The following is a 27238-nucleotide window of genomic DNA, read 5'->3' on the forward strand; positions in this document are numbered from 1 at the left end:
AATACCTTTCATGTTCATGCTAGAAAATCCATTGTCCTTTAACATCTCTCAAATGAAGCAATTTGGAAAGAGTGCTCAAAATCTTAACAGTAATCACACAGTAATCTTCAGTTACTGTTATGTGGCACAACCAATTATTATGTTTAGGGGACAGTTAACTTTTCACATTGGTGATAAATATCTTACACATACTTATTCCATTAATAAATTAAATAATCATTTAAAAGTATCCTCTCTCTTTTTCCCTTATAGTACATTTTGTATAATGATCTAAAAGCATTTGGCGTGACAATCATACACAGACAACAGGACAAATACTTATTTTATGGCACTGAATAAAGATAATTAATTACTACTGTTGAGCACACTGTCTCTCCATGGTGTTCTCTTTGTCAATATAAACTGGTGCTTCGTGGTTTTTCCTCCTGTCTGCTATCCAGTTATCCCCTTCCTGAGCCCATGTAACCATTTTCTGCTTGCTACTGCAATCTTCCACTAAACACCTAAAGGAAAAAAACAACATAATGCACTGACCTAAAGACAATTTAATGGTTGATACATGTTTTTAAAAGTCAAGATTAAAAGTGCTAAAAAAAACTTCATTTGACTCAGAAAAATACAAACAAACCCCATTCCCTTACGAGTTGGGACATTGCAATAACAGAAATTTAATTTGTTCAATAACTTGAACCATTACGTAAATGACAGAAGTACAAAGAGAATGTCCAATCCAAGTTTATACTGATCAACATAATTGTATTTTGTAAATATAAACATATTTAGAATTTAAAACCTGACCTGCAACAAACAAAAAAAGTTGGGAGAAAAACACATGTACCATTGTGTTACATCACCTTTCCTTATTAATACAGTTTTTAATCTTTTGGGAAGGATACCAAGGATAACAACTGTCACAGTCTTGGATTTTGCCAATTCTTTTCTGAGACAAGACTTCAGCTGCTAAGCAATCTGTGGTTTACTTCTCCTCATGATGCACCATACATTTAAAAGACAAATTCCAATATGCACTTGGTGATGCGGCACTTGGAGGTGCAGCGGTAAAACATACTAGCACAACAGAGCTGACTCGACGGTTTGAATCGCAGCTTTGCCACCCGGCAGGCTGGGTGTCTACACGAACAATGATTGGCTTGTTGAGGTTTTTTTTTTTTCTTGAAAACAAGCTGAAATCTAGCACACATTTTCACATTCTTTCTGTTCATCTGAGATCAGCTCGGCCCAGAGAAGTGCATACAAGTTATGTAAGTCTATCTCTTTGCATAATATAGGTAAAGATTACATTTCTTGATGTAGTCATGGACTCTTAACTGACAATGGTATTCTAAAGTACTCTTAAGCCCAAGGCTATATTTATCTTAGTAGCATGACAGTATCTCATGCAATGCCATCTGAATACTTTGGAGAAACAAACATTTAAAAGCAGTTTCCAACCTTGACCCACACTGGCTAAGATTTCTCTTAATTATCTGCATGTGTTTACAATATTATGTATGACATTATGAATTATGAAAGGTAAAATAGAATAGCCTTTTATTACCCCACAGGGGAAATGTTAGAGCAGCTTCAAAAGTATAGATATGAAAAAAATATATAAATTTATTAGGGCTGTCGTTAATCAAGTTAATTAACACGATTAACACGTTAAAATTTTAATCGCAATTAAAAAAATGAATCAATTTTTAATCAAACTATTTTTATTGGGCTGTGTTTGTGCCAAGCAAATATGTGTCTCTGTGGTAATTTGCACTGCTTTAACACAGCAACATTGTGTTTATACTGTATAGCGATAACAGGTCTTTTCCAGTTTGCGGTTGTAAGTTACAAATTACTCAAGCTGCTGCTGCTACATATTGCAAAACATAGGATACGCATTACAGGCAAAATGAGCTCAGACTCAGTCTAACTTTATTTCTGATGAATTTGGATGGAAAGCCCATGAACTGTACACGTCGTGGGAACATTACAAACACTGATGTTAAATGGATCGCAACGGACGGTGTAAATGCTTTAACAGTTAACAATGTGGGTCGACAGGACGTTATACATGTTGCACAGGGGCGTAACTACAGGGGGGGGGTGGGGCAGGTGAAGGTGCACTGTGGCCCATGGCAGGGGGGTCCCTTTTAATTCTGATTAGGGGTGGGAGGACGCGTCGTCGTAATCGACGTAATCAATTACAAAAATATGTCGATTCGCAAAAATAGCCACGCCCACTAAAAACATGGATTTCTCTGGGGAAGCTGCAGCTAAAAAACTCTATCACAAGCGTCTGAAGTTTAGGAGTGTCTTCACAAAGATACAATGTGGTGCTCTGTAAACTTCGCAAAGTGAAGACTTCTATGCACGATCATTTAAAGCACACGCATCCCGGAGCACATTTTCAATACGTCAGCAAAACACGCCAGTAAGTTTGTTTACTAAAGCAATAAGCCACGAGAGGCCGTGCGTTACTGCGATTTTATCACGGGGAAAGTTGTTTTGCCTAAAACGTCTTTCCCCGTGATAAAATCATAGCAGTAACGCACGGTCTCGAGTGGCTTATTGCTTTTATAAAACGGCGGTCAACATAAAATATAATTAAATACAACAATGTTCAATTTATTAATGTTTTTATTTACAAAAACACTTACAAAAAGCATTCTTCCGCGACCCCAGGTAGTTCGTTAACAGTGTTGCTAGGCAACATGAAGGCGAACATAACATTCACTTTTTCTTTTCAGTGGCATATTAATATGGAATGATGTGAGGTGGTCCTAGGTGTGCGTTTATCGGGGATTTTACAACGGCTTCGAACGCGGCTCAGCCAATCAGATTTTAGGACCGGAACTATCCGTTTTATAAATTTACTTTTTCAGCCTAGCGCTATACATTAGGGTTATTAACACATGTAGCTACGGTGCTAATGTTAGAAGTAGTCGCTGTTAGTCGTTGATTCTCTGTCTTCATCGCCCTATGTTAGTAAAACAAATTTACAAATTAAAGTAATTTCTGCACCGTTGCGGTAACATAATGTAGCACTGGGCGTTGTGTAAGATTGTTATTCAGCTGTTTTATATTTTTCTGTTTACCGCTGGAGGAAGAGAATAGTTTAAACTAACATTACAGCCTGTCGTTATAGCCTGTAAATTGGTTTATTTATTTATTTGCACTTCATCTGTGTAAAAATACATTTACCAGTGATTGCCGTAACTACATATTACACCAGAATGAAGTAATTCCCAATTATTACCATTTTAAGTTTGAAGTCTAGTAGAATATTGATTCTATATTTCAGGTAAAGAGTTGCTGTGACATACAGTGATAAAATAAAACTGTCACAGCAATTTAAATTTGAGGTCTAGTGTTTTTCTGATGAGATATCTGACAACACAGTAGTGATTATGCCCCCATCACTGTAATTCTGATAAGCTTTATGTATCTTTTTTATGGGTCAAGCAAAAAAGTGTGGAGGACTTTTTAAACAAGCTGGAATGTGCAAAGAAAGAATTCCTGTTGTACTGTATATGTATATATGACAAAAAAAGGCATTCTGTATTCATTTACTTGAATTTTACAAGCTCTTCCTTTAATATTATGGGAGATTTAAAGTTTGACATTACAATAAAGGTACCTATTACTGCAGGTATTTTTTGCAGAATACTGACCTGAAGTGCATATTGTGTTAAGAGAAGATTAGAGAAAATATTGAAACATTAAGATGAATTCTGTTTTTCATTATAATATGTAAGCGCACACATAAACCCCTTTAAAATAAGCAGTAAATAAGTTTAGACTAATCGATTAATCAAGAAAAAAAAAAAAAAAAAATCATTAGATTAATCGATAAGAAAATAATCGTTAGGTGCAGCCCTAATTCTGATCAGCTATCAGCATATGCAATTTGTTGAGGGGTACAAAAAATGTTTTTTTTTGCACTGGGGCCCATGAGTTCCTAGTTACGCCACTGGTGTTGCAGCTAGAAATGGTTCATATTATAAGCACCTGTTTTCAGTGGCAGGGTTATGAACAGGAAGAGATCCTCACTTTTGTCAGATAATGTGAACAGAACAGTCATTTTAAATAACTGGCTGAAAGATGGGTAGCTGTTAACAACTCTATATAGGCATTGGCTGGCTTAGTTATTTTCGCACTCGATTAATAGCGATTAATTAGGTTGTCTAAAGGAACCTTGTTGTATAGAGGAACAAGGTGCAGGCACTGATCACCATGGTTTCCGGTGGTGCAAACTGGTTGTTTGTAGCCCTTAGCTAAGTAACTGTTTAATTCACAAACTTAAAAGTTAATCATGTGCTTATTAGTACGGAGTGTCTAGATTTATATTATTTTATTCGTTTATCTTAAAATAAGTGCTTGTTTTTCCTGCTTGTTTTCGAAGTCTGTTACTGGGAAACTTGTGCTACCGGCGTCCGAACGATGCACGTTTGTGTGTTTGTTTTGTACTCCCGTGCATAAACACCTTTTTCGTCCAGAATTAAAGCCGTTTTCTGTCCGATATCAAATAGTATGTCATTTATATAAAAAGATGTATGAAGCCACTACCCCAGCAGACAACTCCATAGAAAATGGTTGATGCCTTTCCTGGGTGTTCACCGATTTAGGTAACTTGCTAACCCTTTTAAAGACCTCCCTTGTTTGCAAATTTTCATTAAGAAAAGTTCTTTTTTGAGCCATGAGCCATCTTTGTTTGCAAAGACCGAACCTTTGATGGATCCTTCTAAATGTATTCATGATACCCTCACCTGTTACCATTACACTTGTTGTAAAATGTTTCAGATTGATGCAACTTAAATGTTTTTTGCCCTGTCCAATTTTTGTCCTATATTTACAAAATACAATGAACAACAACACTAAAACATTTTTGTACTTTTATCACTTAAATAAAGGTTAAAGACAATTAACAAATAAGATTCTTGTGTTTACTGAATTTTACAAAATGTCTTAACTATTCCAGAAATGGGTTTTGCATTTTAAATAAAATAGGACAAAGACAATGACTATAAAAAGACAAAATAGCAAAAAAAAACTTTAAGAAAACTGTCCCAAAAAATGAAATAAAAACACTCTATACTTCAATACATTACCTTTCAAACTTACTTCTGATGGGCAACAACACCAGTGTGCGTACATGTCAATTCAATAGGAAACGTCAGCTACGTAACACCTCTGTATAATATGGGTGTGGTAGCAAAATTTTGTTAAGAAGTAAGCTTATTTACCATATGAAAATTAGGAAGAAGAAATTGAAAGGTTGAAAGGTTAATCAAACTAAAAATGACTTAAACATCCAACAAAATGACCATCTCGTTACAGGAGAATGAAATGCCAGAGTTAGAAATCAAGAGATGGGTAATACAGTTGGACAACACAGCCTTTGAAACAGTAATGAACCCAGAGAATGACTTGGCAAATAAAATGACTTTCATTACTAATACATTCTTCGAAAGACCAAGTCTTTATAAAAAAGATTGAGATTGCCAAAAAAAATCACAGGTATCAATAACAGAAATATTTCAAGTTTATGAAGATGATTCTGTTAAAGTGCTGACCACATTATGCCAACAAATCTGGAAAACCACTCATTAGCAGGCAGACTAAAAAGAGATAAATTCATGTCGCAGTATCAAATAATGGAGACAATAAGGAGTGAGCAAACTATTATACAATTTCTCATATCACACACCAGTAAAATATGATAAAGATTGTTCTATGCAGACTAGGGGCTTCCATTATAGAGGTGCCAGTTGTGAAAACAGGACTGAAAAAGCAAGAGGAACGAGATATCCTAACATGTACATTGAAGTATAAAGAAAGCCAGGGAATTCAAAAAGAAGAGTACATCCAAGTCTTTAACAGTTTTTGTCACTTTACTGTGTTGACAAAACAAAATTATGAAATGTCCTCCAATGAAATGTTTCTAATTAAAGAAATAAAATAAAAAAACTATTAGGCTCATAAATTGTTTCTCAGAAGTTCAGAAAAAAATTCAGAGAAAAAGTTGTTAAAGGAGATTTTTATACAACACAAAAAAGAACATAATTAAAGAAAATAAGCAGCTACAGAGGAATAAGGGAATTATTTACCTTGGGGGAACAGGCACAGAGATTGCCTCAACTTGGGAGATATTGACAGACTTTGCATCACAGGGCAAGGCAGAATTGCAATCTAGGGCTTGAGGTGGCTGGGGCGATGTCAGATCTCGGTTCTCAGATAAACAAGGAAGAGTATCTACATCTTTGTCCAGAGTCCTGCGCTCTGTGCTGTCAGTTCCTTCCTTGGTAAGGTTCACTAGAATTTTTTCTCGCTTGCACTTCTGAGTGTGCTCCTTATTGACTTCTAGGGACAGAAACTAATGTTATTTACTGTATTATTCTAATTTTGTAAATTTGCAAAAATAACTATAATTTTGTCATCTAAGCTTAAGTCCAGAGAATTACATTTGGTGCAGTTTCAGCAAAGAATTTATCTATGGCATTATCTTTGTGTAACAGAACTTCAGGTTGCATAACAATAGTTTTACAAAGTACTCCCAAGCCCATTTAACTACATTACAACAGTAGCATGACAGTTTCTTATATAATGCCATCTGAGGATTTATGATGTTTTTAAACAATTCTTTCACAAAAGACTAGCACAGTGGTAAGCCATGACCCATATCTGTTTGTGAAGACTATAAGATGGTGAATATAAGCTGATTCGAAGTACCCTGAGCTACATAACACAAGTTTAAAAGTGAAACCACCACACAGTGAAGAAAAAACAGATAAACATAGATTATATGTGGATTTGTTGGTTATTTCACAACGGATATTCGTGTCATGGTCACTTTGGCCAAACGCTGAGCAAAGCAGTACTTTGCTCTGAGGCTCGTGGTAAACAAAGCACACAACGCTTCTCATGTGAATGCACTAGAGAAAACAGTGGCAACAAACACAACAAACTCCATCTACTTATCACCAATAGTTGATCGATGCTTTTTGCATAAAAACAAACATCTGTAACAACACAACAAACATGCAGGCAATCTACATGCTCCACCATCGTGTCACTATGGTTTACTTCCATTGCTTAAAGCCCCCAGTTGATGACGCATCCTTGGTTCCCAATAACTGGTGGAAACATGGGCCAGTTCTCTAAAAAGTACCAAGGTTCGAAGAAGCCCGAACAAAACCAGTTCAAGAACCTCAGTTCATTTGGTCAAAAAGCACAGAATGTGGACTGGACTAATAATACATATTAACAATATTAAACAGTAGAACTGGTTTAAATGTAGCACAAGTAAACAGAAAAGACAGTTTAAATATATGTGGATGACCAAGGACAAATGCTATAACTAGTCAGACCTAGATCTACAGTGCCTATGAAAATTTTTATACCCCTTTGAAAGTCACTTTGTTTTACAACCTTAAATCAAAATTCACAAAATATCTTACTCAAGCTTTAATTACATATTTTGTCTTACAACAAGTAATGAGGAAAAAAAGAAAACTTTTAAAAATTAATTAAAAAATAAACTAAAATAATAGGCTTGGAAAAGTGCGCAGTCCCCAGATTTAGAAGGTGCAGATGACTGATGTGTAAGTTCCTCCTTACTGACAGTCAACTGTGCCTTGTTGAGTGTTAATTCCAGATGGAAGTATTTCTATTTATAAAGTTATTTTGCTGGAACCATGGTGTCAAACTTGTTTGGTCTTCTGCCAGCTATATTTATTTATGCTCATTTCCTCATTGTTTCTGGCTTTTGAAGCATTGTTCTTTTTTGTTAAGCCTACAAATTGGGTTCATTTTTCAATTTTTGTAGGTACAGGACTAAACCTGGCTGAGGTGTAGGAAGGCGCAACCCGCCCTGTATCCAGTTTAGAGGGACGGCCCATTCTTGGCAAGGTGTTGGTGCTACACACTTTCCACTTCTTAACAATGGTCTAAACTGTGCTCAGAGGGATAGTTCATATTTGTATTATTCTCCTAACAAGTGCCTTTTTAGAACTATCATAGAACCCAATTGAAAGCACCTACCTGGGTGAGAAAATTATTGAAATGTTTAAAAACAATATTCCTTAAAAAGAAGGGATTCGCATATTTCTCCCTCTACAGTGCACAATATCATCAAACAATTTAAGATATCTTGAGGAATTTCTGTAAAAGGCAAAAGCGCAACTCCTCTTTTCACATATTGTTGATGATTGAACCCAAAAATTTAAAATCTAGATTCATCACTCAGATCTCTGATCTTCATTTCAATCTTTGTGAGCTTTTGCATATTTAGGTTTTTCACCTTGTTCCCCTCCCATAAAATTGGTTTTGGCTGCGACCCTTCAAAAAAGACCATTCCTGGGTCAACTTGGCGTCTTGATGAAGCTGCCAGATGCTGAGCCAGGTCATTGCTGGACTTCTTCCGGTCTCTGAAGAACAGACACTGTGAAACTTCTCATCAGAGTTTTTTTGGCCTTCCTGTCCTTTTTTGTTCTTGACCTCTGCTGTTTTTTCTAATTTCTTTATAACAGCTTAAAAACTACATCTTTAGTATCCAGTTTGTTTGCTGATTTCCCTTTAAGAGTGGACTTGCTGATGCAAAATTATGATTTTATGTCTGTCCAATTCTGTGATCTTTGCCATTTTGAATGGGATGATGTGATTGAAGTTGGTCTTATACATATTAGCAAGCTTCCAATAAATAAAATTTACACACCATGTATATGTAAAGCATGTCAAGCATGTCTCGTACAAACCTTGTGTACTAGACCTTTTTTCACAGAAGTCATTTTGAAAAAATTAGCGTTCAATTCCATTTGGGTTTAAAAGAACCAAGCTCTTGCTATTGCTCAAGGGGAGGTCACACTAAATACTTGCCATTTTTGTTTACAGATTATGTTTTTTTTCTGTTTAATACCTCATACTGTATTCTGATAAAGAGACTGGTAAATATTCAAATATGGTCACTAAACCATTCCCAAAACAACAAAACTACACCTATAACCTAAGACCTTTGCACAATAGTATATATTAACAAATAAAATAAAGCATACCAGACTAACTTGAAATATTTTAGTTTTTTCTGATTTAAGATTATTTATATAATTCCTCAGATTCTGTGTAATTATATCTGTAAAAATTACTTAATTTTAATCACTTTAAAAAGTGTGATTGCCTACTAACAGCATTTCAATAAAAAATCAATAAAAAAAATAAGTGTTTAATTATTAACAGTCTGTGTACATAAATACCGTTAGACTCATATTTCATCTGGAGTTCTTCAATTTTTACTTGGAGCTTAATACTATCAATGATGATTAATTTCAATGATGAGGGTTATAACAAGTGAATATACAGTGTATCACAAAAGTGAGTACACCCCTCACATTTCTGCAGATATTTAAGTATATCTTTTCATGGGACAACACTGACAAAATGATACTTTGACACAATGAAAAGTAGTCTGTGTGCAGCTTATATAACAGTGTAAATTTATTCTTTCCTCAAAATAACTCAATATACAGCCATTAATGTCTAAACCACCGGCAACAAAAGTGAGTACACCCCTTAGTGAAAGTTCCTGAAGTGTCAATATTTTGTGTGGCCACCATTATTTCCCAGAACTGCCTTAACTCTCCTGGGCATGGAGTTTACCAGAGCTTCACAGGTTGCCACTGGAATGCTTTTCCACTCCTCCATGACGACATCACGGAGCTGGCGGATATTCGAGACTTTGCGCTCCTCCACCTTCCGCTTGAGGATGCCCCAAAGATGTTCTATTGGGTTTAGGTCTGGAGACATGCTTGGCCAGTCCATCACCTTTACCCTCAGCCTCTTCAATAAAGCAGTGGTTGTCTTAGAGGTGTGTTTGGGGTCATTATCATGCTGGAACACTGCCCTGCGACCCAGTTTCCGGAGGGAGGGGATCATGCTCTGCTTCAGTATTTCACAGTACATATTGTTCATGTGTCCCTCAATGAAATGTAACTCCCCAACACCTGCTGCACTCATGCAGCCCCAGACCATGGCATTCCCACCACCATGCTTGACTGTAGGCATGACACACTTATCTTTGTACTCCTCACCTGATTGCCGCCACACATGCTTGAGACCATCTGAACCAAACAAATGAATCTTGGTCTCATCAGACCATAGGACATGGTTCCAGTAATCCATGTCCTTTGTTGACATGTCTTCAGCAAACTGTTTGCGGGCTTTCTTGTGTAGAGACTTCAGAAGAGGCTTCCTTCTGGGGTGACAGCCATGCAGACCAATTTGATGTAGTGTGCGGCGTATGGTCTGAGCACTGACAGGCTGACCCCCCACCTTTTCAATCTCTGCAGCAATGCTGACAGCACTCCTGTGCCTATCTTTCAAAGACAGCAGTTGGATGTGACGCTGAGCACGTGCACTCAGCTTCTTTGGACGACCAACGCGAGTCTGTTCTGAGTGGACCCTGCTCTTTTAAAACGCTGGATGATCTTGGCCACTGTGCTGCAGCTCAGTTTCAGGGTGTTGGCAATCTTCTTGTAGCCTTGGCCATCTTCATGTAGCACAACAATTCGTCTTTTAAGATCCTCAGAGAGTTCTTTGCCATGAGGTGCCATGTTGGAACTTTCAGTGACCAGTATGAGAGAGTGTGAGAGCTGTACTACTAAATTGAACACACCTGCTCCCTATGCACACCTGAGACCTAGTAAGACTAACAAATCACATGACATTTTGGAGGGAAAATGACAAGCAGTGCTCAATTTGGACATTTAGGGGTGTAGTCTCTTAGGGGTGTACTCACTTTTGTTGCCGGTGGTTTAGACATTAATGGCTGTATATTGAGTTATTTTGAGGGAAGAATAAATTTACACTGTTATATAAGCTGCACACAGACTACTTTTCATTGTGTCAAAGTGTCATTTTGTCAGTGTTGTCCCATGAAAAGATATACTTAAATATCTGCAGAAATGTGAGGGGTGTACTCACTTTTGTGATACACTGTATCTGTAAAAAATAACTTAATTTTAATCACTTTAAAAAGTGATTGCCTACTAACACCATTTAAAAAAATCAATAAAAAAATGTTTAATTATTTAAAGAACAGTCTGTGTACATAATTACCGTTAGACTCATATTTCATCTGGAGTTCTTCAATTTTTACTTGGAGCTTAATACTATCACTCTGTCTCTGCTTCAGGGCATTCTCTGCTGCAAACACTTTCCTCTCCAATTCAAGTACTCTCTGACTTTCAGAAAGAGCCTTCATTCTTGCCATAGACAGCTCATTCTTCAGTTTCTCTGCAGCTTTCCTAAAACAATAAACAAATTAAAATAAATATTAACTATCCAAAGATTTGTATCAAATCAGATTATTAATGCTATATCTGTTTAAATCAGTTTCAACTAAGTAAAAAAACGTAATTTTAAAAGTCCAAAACATGATGGCAATATCAATTTCACGTAAACTATTTATTTTTGCAATCAATACTCAAAGGCATTGATGGCTCCTGCCAGATCTCTCAGGGGGCGCAATTGTTGCAATGATGACCAAGGTGATCTGTTCAATGGGTAAATTAACAGCTAGCTAACTTGACAATGTCACTTTGCATTGAACATTTGCATTGCCTTTTTCTGGTCACCTTGTGTAGCATTACCTCGAGTAACCATTTGAAGATAATATAAATATTTCTCTTTTAGCTACATACTGTACAGAATTTGTGGACTACTATATTCATATATTATATATATTATATACTAACTATATATTATAATATATATACTCCTATATCCAGGAGTTTATTGTAAATATCTTCTTGAATAAAATTATTTTGGTTCTACAATGACTGAACAATCAGGCCTGGTCATCAACAGAAATTGTCATCTATCAGTTTGCCCTTACAAATAACTTTGAAAATGGAGAGAGACCAGCTTTACCATTAATCATATAAAATTAAGCAAAGCCTTCAAACTCACAATAGTTTAATTCGGACTTCATCAGATATCATTTTATTTTACGTGCAGCAGATCCAGAATAAAGATTGGCATTGGCACTAGGGCTAATGTGCAATGAATAAAAGACTTACAATAAAACAGTACAGTTGGGCAGATACAGTAAGTGCAATCACAATTTTACATTACATTACTCACTTGTATTGAAATTTTCTTTAAAAGCAATAAAGTGATTAATTATCCAATTAGCAAACACATAGATGCTAGCCCTCCCAGAACCCATACAGATTGCATTGCAGTGACTACAGTTGAAAAAAAATGCAATATGAGAGTCTATCAGAGCAATCTGACGATTTTCAATCAGACTGAAATCGGCCAAAAGGGGTGGTACTGTACAGAACACAACTTGACGCTGATTGAACTATGATATTCAGAGGCAAGACATCTGTCCAGAACAGTCACAGCTAGTTTAGCACTGTGGTAGAATGTGACAGAATATTTTTTCCCTCGCCCTTTGGTGGTGCGTTGCACGATCGCCCTAAGGAACGAGCCGTCCCTGCTTAAAGGAGTATCGTTGCTGGATACCTTTGACCAACATCAATGACATGACAATATGAATAATAATATTAACCTAAAAAGCTACATGGATAGCATTATTATATAATCAAAGAAAAAAAATATAAAAAAAGAATAATCAGTGCAGTTGTACAAACCCCATTTTGATACATTTTGTAAAACGCAGTAAAAAAAAAAAAAAAAAAAAAAAAAAAAAAAAAAAAGGTCTGAGATTCAGTTCTCTTGAATCTTTATTTAACTGATAAAAGTATCATGTCCTTTGTTATTCCAACCACATTACCCCAAGTCAAGCCAGCACCATCAATGACATCTGTAAACAGCATTCCAGCTTTCATATGCGCTTGCTTACCACATAGCCTGCCTGAACTGCAGGGTTGCCAGAGCCAACAAAAATATTCAGCCCAAAGTCTGTCTAAAATTTTGCCTTTTAAGAAGCTAAAACTAACCCAAAATCTAAGGTGTCACAGAAGGCAAAAGAACTAAGACTTTTTAATAATCCTACTTTGTTTTTATTTTTTATTCAAATTTATACTTTTTTTTGTGAGGCACTTTGCTGATAATATTATTATTATTAGAATTGTTGTTTAATTATTAATAATGTCAAAATATTATTATTATTTTTAATTATAATTTTCTTTTGCATTGTGGCAATGTCTTGGTGAAAGCACTTGCCATGTTCATCACTTACTGCAACAAGATTAGCAGGTGCACTTCATTGCTTTGTAAGCTTGAAATAGGTTGTCAACCAGTTTGATGCAGTTTGACGCTTGATATTGACGAAGTGCAGAAGTACAGGATGTCCATGTGTGCAAAAAATTGTCAAGTCATCTTGACGGCTTCGAAAAACAGAAATTGTCAAGTGACAGCAGATGCCATCCTTGAAGTCTTGAACCCAGTAACTCTGCATTTGCTTTCAACAAACCTAAGATTCTCACCAAGTCATTAAGCTCAGGCTGTGTTATCAGATGAGGCTCATCAGACATACAGTGCCTTGCAAAAGTATTCAGCCCCCTTGAACTTTTCAACCTTTTGCCACATTTCAGGCTTCAAACATAACGATATGAAATTGTAATTTTTTGTGAAGAATCAACAACAAGTGGGACACAATCGTGAAGTGGAACGAAATTTATTGGATATTTTAAACTTTTTTTAGAAATAAAAAACTGAAAAGTGGGGCGTGCAATATTATTCAGCCCCCTTGCGTTAATACTTTGTAGCGCCACCTTTTGCTGCGATTACAGCTGCAAGTCGCTTGGGGTATGTCTCTATCAGTTTTGCACATCGAGAGACAGAAATTTTTGCCCATTCTTCCTTGCAAAACAGCTCGAGCTCAGTGAGGTTGGATGGAGAGCGTTTGTGAACAGCAGTTTTCAGCTCTTTCCACAGATTCTCGATGGGATTCAGGTCTGGACTTTGACTTGGCCATTCTAACACCTGGATACGTTTATTTGTGAACCATTCCATTGTAGATTTTGCTTTATGTTTTGGATCATTGTCTTGTTGGAAGATAAATCTCCGTCCCAGTCTCAGGTCTTTTGCAGACTGCAACAGGTTTTCTTCCAGAATGGTCCTGTATTTGGCTCCATCCATCTTCCCATCAATTTTAACCATCTTCCCTGTCCCTGCTGAAGAAAAGCAGGCCCAAACCATGATGCTGCCACCACCATGTTTGACAGTGGGGATGGTGTGTTCAGGGTGATGAGCTGTGTTGCTTTTACGCCAAACATAACGTTTTGCATTGTGGCCAAAAAGTTCGATTTTGGTTTCATCTGACCAGAGCACCTTCTTCCACATGTTTGGTGTGTCTCCCAGGTGACTTTTTATAGATATCTTTGAGAAATGGCTTTCTTCTTGCCACTCTTCCATAAAGGCCAGATTTGTGCAGTGTACGACTGATTGTGTCCTATGGACAGAGTCTCCCACCTCAGCTGTAGATCTCTGCAGTTCATTCAGAGTGATCATGGGCCTCTTGGCTGCATCTCTGATCAGTCTTCTCCTTGTTTGAGCTGAAAGTTTAGAGGGACGGCCGGGTCTTGGTAGATTTGCAGTGGTCTGATACTCCTTCCATTTCAATATGATCGCTTGCACAGTGCTCCTTGAGATGTTTAAAGCTTGGGAAATCTTTTTGTATCCAAATCCGGCTTTAAACTTCTCCACAACAGTATCTCGGACCTGCCTGGTGTGTTCCTTGGTCTTCATGATGCTCTCTGCGCTTTAAACAGAACTCTGAGACTGTCACAGAGCAGGTGCATTTATACGGAGACTTGATTACACACAGGTGGATTCTATTTATCACCATCAGTCATTTAGGTCAACATTGGATCATTCAGAGATCCTCACTGAACTTCTGGAGTGAGTTTGCTGCACTGAAAGTAAAGGGGCTGAATAATATTGCACGCCCCACTTTTTAGTTTTTTATTTCTAAAAAAAGTTTAAAATATCCAATAAATTTCGTTCTACTTCACGATTGTGTCCCACTTGTTGTTGATTCTTCACAAAAAATTACAATTTCATATCGTTATGTTTGAAGCCTGAAATGTGGCAAAAGGTTGAAAAGTTCAAGGGGGCTGAATACTTTTGCAAGGCACTGTACATGGTTCAAAGTCTGAATCAGTGTCACTCTCTATTTCTGACCCATGCAACATCAATTGCTGCTACATCAAAGCTCCATATCTCTGATGGCCTTGGTACTGGAAGACTGTCATTATGTGGCACTGTTATCAAAGCTGAAGACAAATTGAGATTCAATGGACTTATTTTTAGCAGAAAAGCAGCACACGTCGCACAACAGATGTGAGAATCCCAGGCTTTGTCTTGATCACCAATCTTACAACCAGGGTCCAGCCCATAGGCTTTCAAAACAAGCTGTCTTTGAAGCTTACTCACCACAAATGTAACAGAACCGCCTAGACATGTTCAGACGTCCCTACTACTTAAAGTTCCACCCACTTTTTTTTCCTCTCTCTCTAGCCCAACTGTAGGCTACTGAGTATTTCCTGCCTGTCCTTAAGTCATCAGCTATTGAACACCCACATCAGTACACATTCACAATACAATTTATTATAATTTTGTACTTTTTGTAATAAACGTTTTGGCTGCTGCATTAAATTTTGAAAAGTTTACTGTATTTTCAAACAAACGGAATGTGTCCCACACAATTGTGTTGATAGTATAAAAAGTGGGATTTCAATATCACACTCAATTTGATTTATTTGACTGTCACTAATAACTGAACAAATATCAAAATATCTCATAGCGATTGTTTAATATAGGTGATGCTGACAAACATGTTAATAGATAGTCAAATTAACCTAGTTTTTGCTTTCTTTCGGCAGGTTGCCACTGTTGGGCCCCTGAGCAAGGCCCAACTCTCAGTTGCTTAAATTGTATTCTGTCATAATCGTAAGTCACTTTTAACAAAATATCTTAATGGTTTAAGAATATAAACCCCATTTAAAAAAAAGTTGGGACAGGTGAATTTGTTTATTAACTGGGTATAAAAGGAGGATAAACCAAAAGCTCAGACAGGTTGTGGCTATGTGTGCCAAACTTTGTGAGAAATTGTCAATCAGTTTAAAAAAAAACTTTTATTAACACAAGACTGCAACTAATTTAGGTCTTTTATCATTTCCCATACATAACATGAAAAGATTCTGATTCAAAGAAATCTCAGTGTCCTATAGTCTGCTGCTGCATGAAGAAAATCATCCTGAAACTATTATGCAAAAAGAAAGCCATACATCAATTCTATGCAGAAATGCCACCGAGTTGCCTGGGTCTGAAGAGTTGAAAGACAGTAGAAATGTGTGTTGTGACCATGTTTCAGCTTGTTTTAAAGAGAAATGGATGTTGATTACCAATGTATGGACTCTATGCCAAAGACAAAAAAACATCCAGAAATACAGAAAGCCAACATTCATCGTGATACATTTTTCTAATTGGGATTGAATATTTGGATAACTGTTTTGTTGAATAAATACCACTGAACAAGCAGTTTGTTTGTGTTTAAGTAATAATTATGTCTACATTGTAATATATTATAGTAGGAAAACATAAATATCAAAACCCCCAAAACAGCATTGGCCTACTTAAATTGATACCAATGCATTAACAGTTAATTGTGAATTTGGAAGTTTTTCTAATGCAGTTTGCAAATTATTTTGAGAAACATGTTATTTTACTGAATAATAAAATAATGTGCACACAATATTGTATTCAATTATTTTTTCAAAACTGCATTTTATGTATTACTACAAAAAACATTTGGTAATAACACAGACTAATCTAGAAGGAAAAAAAGAGACATTTAATATGCAGGCATAATACTGAGTATATAAAACCCAGTCTGAAAGGCAAGCTTATGTAGTCTAATGCATGTTTTTGTAAGCAAGCATGTTTATGTAGCCTAATGATCAATACCTAACTAGTTTACAAAGTGTGGCCCACAATATAGAAATTAGCACATAAACAATAATTGTTTACTATAAGGAAACTTACTTGGAATTTGAGAGCTGCATTTTTAATAGATCAGTGTAGTATGTCTCATCCACAAAGTCAATTTCTTTAGAGTATGCAGTGGAGGACTGATTCTCAGTTGTTTTCTGTCGGTGAAATAGATTGGTTTTATTTTACTTAACATAAATTCATGTATAATACCTAAACATTAACAAATTGTAGGAAATGTATGCCCACCTTCTCAAGCTGTTGTACTTTACTCATCAAGGCCTCAATTTCACTGTTTTTTTCTGACAACATAAACTGTAACCGCTCAAGCTGGGCTGGGTCAGCTCGAGTGCCCTGGAGATGCATAAGATTAGATATCTGCACCTGAAACGTCAAAAATAAGTAAATGTAAAAAAAAACATAACGGGAACAGTATTTTTCTCTAGTTTTCAGATAAAGTATTGTTCCATTTTACCTTCATCCGAAGCATCTGCTGTTTGCTAAAGGCATGTTGCTTTTGAAGAGACTGGAACTGCACTTTCATACTAATTAACTGTCTTTCCGTTTCTGCACGCTTGTCCTCCACCTGTAAAAAAAAAAAAAATTCCTTTTACATCATAAAGCCCTTTTAAATTTATGTTCAAGTTGGTACTGTATTGATATTTTGTGACTTTTTGTGAAAGCATAGCAAATTTAACAAGACCAGACTAAAACACACCTTTTTCCTTTTGATCAATTCCCTTTATGAAATACATAGCTCAACCTATAAACTGTTCCATTATTTTAATAAATGCATACATGGTGGCATAATGAAAAAATTACAAACTCTACACAAAAGTTAGGATGTTCTGTAAAATCCAAAAAAAAAAAAAAAAAATCTGTGATTTGTTAATTCTCTTGAATCTTTATTTACCTAATAAACATAGAAAGAAAATTTTTAATGTTTTCACAGATCAACTTCCTTGTATTTTGTAAATATAAACATATTTGAATTTAGAATTTGGTGCCTGCAACAAACTCCAAAAACATTCGGGACAGAGGCGTGTTTACCAGTGTTCCATCACCTTTCCTATTTTTACGATCTGGGAACTGAGGACACTAATGGCTTTGTTTTGCAGGTGGAATGTTTGTCAATTCTTGCTTGATATTAGACTTCAGCTGCTCAGCAGTCATCTTATTCTCCTCTTCATGCTGCACCATACTATTCTGTAGTGCAAACAAAATGAGGCCTGACATCATCTTGCTGAAATAATCGTGAACGTCCCAGGAAAACACGTTACCTTGATGGCAGCATGTGTCTCTCTGAAATCCCAATATATGCCTCTGCATCAATTGTACCTTCACACATATGCAAGTCACCCATGCCATGGGCACTGATAAACCACCATAACATTACAAATGTTGGCTTTTGCACCTTTTACTGATAATAACAGTCTGGAAGGTCCTTTTAATCTTTGGCAAAGAGAACTCAACATTTGTTTTTCCCCAAAAAACAAGCTGAACCATGGACTGATCTGACCACATCACTCATTTCCACTGTCTTCTGAACCATCCGAGATAAGCTCATGCCCAGAAAACTGAGGCGTTTCTTGCAGAGAACCGATGTATGGTTTTCTCTTTGAGTTTCAGGCTGCATCTCAGGTTGCGGACTGTGTTAAGTGACAATGTTTTATGTAAGTACTCCTGAGTCCAATTGACTATCACCAGTGGTGGGCAAACTACGCTGGTGATATACCTATAGGTGATATATAGGTGATATAAACTATAGGCTGTTTGATCCGGCCCATTGAGCATTTACAAAATTGTCCTTCAGAGTAGGGCTGGGCGATATATTGCAAATATCGATATATTCGATATTACTTTTTACACGATGTTGAAAATGACCATATTCGATATATTGAGTATGCGTAGAATACACAAGTTACCATTTGAGAACATTTCAAACAGAGCACAAAAGCGCTGCATGGAACGCTTTCCTTCACGCATGAGCGGGTGGGCGCGTGCACTCATACACATGCTAACAATCACAGAGTCAACGTGTCAGAAACAACTTTTAAATTGATTTATTCATTGGAATCGAATCAGGGAGCTGTGCTCCTAACTATGGTAAAGATTCATTAGTTTTGCTCACTATAAAGATTCATTCGTTTTGATATTTCATTATGGTGTCATGCTCAAACAACTTAATGAATCAGTTCATTTGTTAAAGAGATTCCGAGGTCAGGCCTTGAAGATGGTCGCCAAGAAGAAAAAAAGTGGATTATATCCCTAATAGAACAACACACTTGGAACAACATAGATTTGGTCTTAATTTGAAAAAGAGCATCTCAGGTAAGCAGCGGTTATGATTTTCTGCTGCTGTGTGGTTGTTTTGCTGTTTACCATGCGTTCATTTTGCATGAAAGCATTATCAAATATTGTGATTTTTTTTATGCTCATTTATTTGAAGTAAAACGGACAGCAAAAATGTGATTGTGAGATTCTGCTGGTTTGTTTAATATTGTCAATATGTACAGTTAAGGTCAAAATTATTAGCCCCCCTTATGAAATCAAATAAAACCCTTATTCTTCCAATGACATGGGCCATAACCTTAAGTGGTTATAGTTTGTGTGCGTCCACAAGAACAAAGACAACATCTGCATCAACATCAATGGTCAAAATTATTAGCCCTCTGACAACTAATAGTCAATAGTGTAGCCTTTCTGATCCAAAACTGACAACAACCTCCTCTGGTAGTTTCTAACTAAGTTGGCACATGTCTCCTGAGGGATTTTAGCCCATTCTTCCTTGGCAAATTGTTCAAGATCATGCAAATTGCTTGGTCTCCGAGCATGGACCCGAACCTTGAGCTCCCTCCACAGATTCTCGATAGGATTGAGATCAGGGCTCTGAGAGGGCCACTCCAGAACCTTGATTTTGGTGTCTTTCAAAAAGTTTTTTACTAACTTTGATGTATGCTTCGGGTCATTGTCTTGTTGGAAGACTCAGCAATGACCTAACCCTAGACTGGCAGCACATGTCTTGATGTTATTCTTCAAAATATCCACATAATCTTCTTTTTTCATGGTCCCATGCACCCGAACAAGGTTTCCTGTCCCTGAAGCAGCAAAACAGCCTCACAGCATTATGCTTCCACCAGCATGCTTCACTGTGGGGACAGTATTTTTAGGGTTGAAGGCCTCGCCCTTTCCTACGCCAAACAAAAGCAGCATCCATATGCCCAAACAGCTCAAGTTTGGTTTCATCAGACTTCCAAAACTCACCCTTATGTTTCAGATTGTCTCTGGCAGAGGTTAGTCGGGCTTTGGTGTGCCGCTGTGAGAGCAACAGGGTTTTTCTTGGACGATGACCACAAAGTCCACCACAATGAAGAGTGCTCACAACAGTCTTGCGTGAAACATCAAGTCCAGAGGAAGCCAGCTCAGCAACAATCATCTTTGCAGAGGTCCAGGGATTCTTGTTGACATCTCTGATTATTTTTCGCTGCAAAGTTTTGGAAAACTTGCGTTTTCGACCACGGCCAGGTTTATTTTTAACAGACTTTGTTTCTTTGTGCTTTGCGATGATGCAATGCACAGCTGTTCTAGAAACCATGAAACGCTTAGAAATGGCAGTATATCCTTCCTCCTGAAGATGAAGGTCCACTATCTTCTGTCTGAGGTCCAGACTGATTTCTTTGCTTTTTGGCATGATGATATTGCTTCTTACAAAAATTATTGAGCAGCCCTAGAGTATCCCTTTCATTTAAGCAGTCAAATGATACTAACTCTGCTTCTTGGAGTCACTTAAATAAGATTCAGTGCTAATTGATTGCTCAGGTGTGTTTTCAAACCTAATTGACTGCTCAGGTGTGGTTTCAAACCCAGTTCATTTGTTCTGAAAGCACAAAATCACATGGGGGCTAATAATTTTGACCATCTCAGTTTTCACCAGATTTTTCATAAAGAAATCTTGAATATTTATTTTACATTTTAAAGTGTACCAAAATGGGGCCACATCATTGATGAATGATTTACTATATGAAATTTTATGAATATTGCAAACATTGGGCAGTATTTTAGGGAAATATTTAAAAGTTCCTAGGGGGCTAATAATTTTGACCTTAACTGTATATATAATATAGATATAATATTAATAGTCAATATTAATACAAATACAGCCTTGTAATAATACATATCAGAACTACAGTATTTTGTGTTTTTAAATTAACATATAAAAAATATAGGCTAAAATACAGGCAGTGGCCTGCCATTGTACTTTAAGTTTACATTATATCGCATCGAATATCGCCACTTCTCAAAAGCATATAGATATATGAGTTTTTTAATCATATCGCACAGCCCAGCCCTACTTTAGAGCCTACTTTTATTTCACCTTTTTTCTTCAATACCCTGCATTTCAGTTGATTCCACTCGTTGGCGCACTTCAAACACTACTGACCTTTGTCGAGCCTATTGTCTGTACACACAGATACTGAGATCTCTCCAGATTCCACTTCTTAAGTTTGGCATATTAGTGGTGTACCACAACTAATCATTGCTTGTAAAGACTGATCTTTTTATGGATCCTCCTCTAATACCAAATCATGATTTTCTCACCTATTTTTTTCACTAGCCATGGATTCCCACAGAGAGCCATACTACATATAGAAAGTCACACTACCCCACATGAATCATTTCAGTGCCTCAACTGACATGGCAATGACACCCCATGCAACTTGTTTTCGCATTACTCCCCCAGTTGTTATCTCAATCTAGTTGTATTCAATTACCCAATTGCATTTCACTTCCCCTCTACTGATGCTGACCTCCACTCCTGACCGAGGAGAGCCGTGACTAACACATGCCTCCTCCAACACACGTGCGGTAGCCAACTGCATCTTTTCACCTGCATGAGACGAGTTCATATAGGGCTCAGTTTCGCGCACAGAGAGTCACGTACTGTAGAATTTTATGTTGGATGTACTGCAAGATCTGTAGCACTGCTAAGAGGGTCATTACTACAATTTAATGCCTTTTGATTCCCCAATACTGAACATTGTATTTACGTATGTAAAACATTAAACAGTATAATTATCAATGTCTTACAGAAATAATTTACACTTCTCGAATGTTCTGTTTTGGGAAATATGAGGTGTAATCATAAAAATTATTTTAGTCATTTACAATTATTTACAAAAATTCACTTAGGTCCTCTAGTTTCAACTAAAAGCTTTATTTTATCACTGATTACAAGGGTTCTTTCACATGTACCTCAAATTACTGTCCACCCTGTTATATCTGACTACTGTCTTGTTAAATGAAGAGCTGTTTTGTGCACAGACATCATTACCTGACACTCATTATCTTCATGGAAAAAAATAGCTGTGAAAGGTGAGTGACTAACTACTTATTTTAATGTCTATTTTAACTTATTTTATGCTATTAGTCTGATATGGTCAACCATAACATATCCACCCTGGTATGAGAAATTCGAGACAAAGAAATATGGTTTAATAATTTTAAAATTACATTAAAAAGCACACGATTCTTTGTCTGATTTCACTTTTATGCTAGCCTGATTTTGCAAGCACACTGGGTATTGGTTAACTTTATGCCAGAAAGTCCACTTCGTTATCACCAAAGACCTAACAGGGTGAACACGCAACTTGAAATCTCTTTTCATAACATCATCACAATTTCCAGAATATCCCAACGCCCATGCACATACACACCTGCCTTCATGAATATTTGGGTTGGGGATAAAGCTTATCTTTTTTTGCCTTAGGTACTCTTTGTAACAGCCACAAATAAAACCTTGAAGATACACCATATTATAAGCATATGCCCAGGCCAAATTAAATAGTGTGACCTTAGCTGTGTATGCAAAATCAAGGAAACTGCAATGGACCATGTTATGACCTTACAGATGTTGTGCTCAGCCACAATAAAATAAATATAAAACAAATACAATTTTACAACAACTTTCAATCACATTTATTATATTTTATTCATCCATCCGGTTATACTTGTGTCCACCATGTTAAGCATAAATGTTATTTCTATAATTTAATGAAAATAGAAGGTACATTTACATTTTCAGCATTTAGCAGACGCTTTTTATCCAAAGCGACTTACACAATGAGCAGAACACGATGAGCAATTGCTTTAAGGGTTAAGGGCCTTGCTCAGGGACCCAACAGTGGCAACTTGGTGGTGGCGGGGCTTGAACCGACAACCTTCTGTTTACTAGTCCAGTACCTTAACCACTGAGCTATCACTGGCCCATTAATTAAGGTATTAATATAATAGGGTAAATTATTCAAAAAGGAGGCCAAACATGTCCCTCTAAAATTACCAATACACTTGTAGCATGCATTTTCATCTAAAACGAAAATGTAAAATCATGTAACATGGTGAGAAATTAGACACAATTCATATAATGTCATTAACAAATGCATTTGTATATTACAGGGTGAACATCCTGGATCAGACAAAATGTTAGATTTTCTAACTTTAGGGTTCCAAATGGCACCCAATCCCTGGAATGAGCCAAGATTCAAACTCGAGAGCTCATGCTCTCAGTGGTGGTAAGGTTGTGCTCCAGTCCACATATTCTTAATAGGGCTAATAGGCCTAAGGGCTAATAAAATATAATACAAAAAAGCCTTCAGCAAAATACTACCAATTTGTATGGTGTTGTCATTGATTGCCTTCTCTCATCCAAACATGTGTTAGTCATTATACCTCAATAACAACTCAAATAACCCAATCTTTGTTATTGAGTCTGTTATTGATCTAAAACTCTTAAATAAAATTCTTAATCTTTTTTCATCTACAAAATCCTCCAAAAGGCTTTCTTTTTTTTTGTTCAGATGATCAGCTTTAAACTTTAAACCAAAGCTTTAAACCAATGTTGGACAATGAGATTCTTTCTTGCAAGGCAACCTAATTTTGGTGAATTAATGGATTGTGTAACCATCCAGGCACATCTCAACATAACATGACAGTTTTTTTGTCCTTGTCAAAAAGGCACCTCCTCCATGTACTTTGTATCTACAGATCTGTTTGCACAAATGATCTTGAAATGCATAATTGCTTAGACTTTTCTGAATGACAATGATTTGTAAAACTAAATAGTGCACTTTGAGATGTATACCAAGCTCCACAGACATTTCTATTATAATGTTCATGGCTCAGTGTAATAGGTGCAGTCAAACTCACCCTATGTATTATAAAGGCCTGAAAAAGTAATTGGCTGCAATCAATCATGAACAGTAACAAGAAATTAGGATGTCATGCCATGAATTACCTGACGCTATAGAACAGGGGTGTCAAACTCACGGCCCGCGGGCCAGATCCGGCCCGCCCCGTCATTTAATGTGGCCCGCGAGAGCTTAAACGACTGTATGATTGTTGTGATGGTTCGAGTCGTTACAGAGACGCAGTTATAATTTAATAGGACACCTGCGCCTTTAAGCCTTTAACTGTTGACATCGTAGTCAAGGCAACTAACTTTGACCTTCGCTGAGAAGCCATGTGACTTTTACGGCAAAAGAACGCGGGTAGTTATGTAAACAATAATAATAAATATAAATAATTATCTTGTAATACTGTATATTACCAAAGCATCGTCTGTAAGTAGTGGCGTTTATATTCTCAGTTGTTTGTAAATGTTTAGTGAGTATATCACAGCGTTTTAGTTACAAATTTACCGTAATTAAATACAATTGTTACAGTTACTATAGCAATTAGTATCTTTACACAAAATGCTAACTCCTTACCTCTATTTTACGTTTGGTTAAATCTCATATTGTACCAGATGTAACACTTGACTACAGCTATGTGCTTGTACTGTATTAAGTTCTTTATTGTTTTTATTGTTTGTATTTTTACTTCATTCTGGTGCACACAGTGTATCAGACAGCTGGGAAGCAAATAAAACCGACTGTATTCTGAAGAGAGCTGTCTGTCTGTCTGTCTAGCTGAGCAAGGGGGATAAACTATTAGTGAGGGCAAGAACAATTGTCTTAAAATACACTGTAAAATCCTACATTAACTGCATCTCTCAAAATGCATGCTGATTTTGTGACCTGCAAAGTGACATCCCGCCAGTAGATGATGTTAAGAAATATTTACACATAATCCCAAAATGAAGATAAGTAAGAAAATTAAGCAGAAGGAGAAAATGTAATGAAAATGAAAACAAGTTTGTGCTTCAGGAAGAGAAAACAGTGCGTCTCTTGTGTTATGAGGCTGTGTCTGTGGTAAAGGAGGACAATATAAATGCAGAATTTAGCCTCCAAGAAAAACAACAGACTGCAATCACAGCAGAATACGTTACAATCGGCCCTTTGAGGGCCACCATAATGCTGATGTGGCCCTCGGTGAAAATGAGTTTGACACCCCTGCTATAGAACATTCTATACCACCAGAGTAATAATCCAAGCTGCTGTGTTATATTTGTAAAATAATTAACAAAGTGTGTCCCAATCACTCAGTCATAGAATAAAACAGCTACAAAAATGTTAGATATTACTACTAAAGAGTATACCTCAGAGAACAATGAATTGCCTTTGCTGTTTGGATCCTGTGCCTGTTGCAATATCTGGTCCAACTGTATCTGAAGATCCTGGTTGGCTTCCCTGGATTTCTACAATAAAATAAGAGATATATCTGAATGGCTAATAGATTTAATTTAAAGCAAAATTTCTAAAGACACAATGTAATGAATTTAACATAAACCACATATACATTGCTGTGTGTTTTTTATGTTTAGTTTTAGTCACACTATACAAAAACGGTATAGCTTATTTTCCAGCTACTTCAAAGACAACTACCTGACAATAAAAACCAACAACAAAAACTTTAAGGTCTATTTAAACAGAACATATTTCTGAAGAATGTACATTTACATATTTTATCTAACATCTAAAATTTTAACCAACATTTTAATTAACAGAACCTGAGAAGCAATAAAATATAGAACATGCTCAAAGGATGTATAACTTTGAATCTTTGCTTATTTAGACATTAGCTAACCAATTAATATTTGCTCCATTGTAATTGCTTACAAAGTCTAATAAAATTCTCAAAGATTCAGACCTTTAACATGACCTTTAATCTGTGAAATTCAATTACAAAAAAGTGAAATCATTTAGAGGGGGATTTTAAAAAATAAAACAGTAAAATAATCTGGTTGCATAAGTGTGCACACCCTCATATAATTGGGGATGTGGCAGTGTCCACTCATGTTAAGTCAGTTTACACATGCCACCAATTAAAGTGACTCTGATTAACCCCATATAAAGGTCAGCTGTTCTTAGTTACTTAGTACTTAGTTGCACCACGGTGGCTAAGTGGGTAGCACTGTCTCCTCACAGCAAGAAGGTCCTGGGTTCGATCCCCAGGTGGGGCGGTCTGGGTCCTTTTGGTGTGGAGTTTGCATGTTCTCCCCATGTCTGCGTGGGTTTACTCCGGGTGCTCCGGTTTCCTCCCACAGTCCAAAAACATGCAAGTGAGGTAAATTGGAGACACTAAATTGTCCATGACTGTGTTCGATATAACCTTGTGAACTGATGAACCATGTGTGAAGATAAACTACCGTTTCCTGTCACTAACTTAATCAAAAGTGTAAAACATGATGTTAAAATCCTAATAAACAAACAAACAAACAAACAAACTTAGTTGCACAGCAAGTCATGGTCTGCAGAAAGATTACAAAGCATCAAAAGGATCTTAGTGTTAAAAGTATCAGTCAGGACAAGGGTACAAAATTTTTTCAAAGCATTACACATACCATGGAACAAAGTAAGGACGATCATCAGTGTGGATAAAATATGGCACAAAGTGACATTTACATTAAATTTTCAGCATTTAGCAGACGCCTTTATCCAAAGTGTCTTACATTACAATTACAGTGTACAACAGTCTGAGCAATTTAGGGTTAAAGGCCCTTCTCAGGGGCCCGACAGAAGCAACCTGGAAGTGGTGGGGCTTGAACCAGCAACAAAAGGAAAACTGGTCCGGGAGGTTGCCAAGAGGCTTACAGCAACATTTAAGGAGCTAAAGGAATTTCTGGAAACTACTGATTGTGTACTGCATAGGACACCAATCTCCTATATTCTAAATACATCTGGGCTTTGGGGCAGGGTGACAAGAAATATGTTATGGTCTGATGAGACCAGGGTTAAACTTTTGAGCCATAATTTCAAAAGATATGGAACAAACACTGCACATTTCCAAAAAAACGCCATGCATGATGGCATTATGACTTTGATCAGTTTTTTTCTTCTACTGGAACCGGGGC

The 27238-nt window shown here is 36.7% G+C and overlaps 1 protein-coding gene across 1 annotated transcript in view; it reads right to left on the minus strand.

Moving 5' to 3' along the window:
* Positions 1-240: 240 nt before the first annotated feature.
* The window catches only part of spdl1 (spindle apparatus coiled-coil protein 1), a 49383-nt gene continuing 22385 nt past the window's right edge, over positions 241-27238 (minus strand). The window contains exons 6-12 of the mRNA XM_062999888.1: positions 25484-25582; positions 17426-17536; positions 17200-17334; positions 17005-17108; positions 11104-11291; positions 6102-6354; positions 241-503 (exon numbers count right to left, since the gene is read on the minus strand). Of these exons, the coding sequence (XP_062855958.1) occupies positions 353-503; positions 6102-6354; positions 11104-11291; positions 17005-17108; positions 17200-17334; positions 17426-17536; positions 25484-25582 (1041 nt within the window). The 3' untranslated portion in view covers positions 241-352. The remainder of the gene's footprint in view (positions 504-6101; positions 6355-11103; positions 11292-17004; positions 17109-17199; positions 17335-17425; positions 17537-25483; positions 25583-27238) is intronic.

The sequence above is a fragment of the Trichomycterus rosablanca genome, chromosome 8 (assembly GCF_030014385.1).
Source record: "Trichomycterus rosablanca isolate fTriRos1 chromosome 8, fTriRos1.hap1, whole genome shotgun sequence".
In the NCBI taxonomy this organism is placed as follows: domain Eukaryota; kingdom Metazoa; phylum Chordata; class Actinopteri; order Siluriformes; family Trichomycteridae; genus Trichomycterus; species Trichomycterus rosablanca.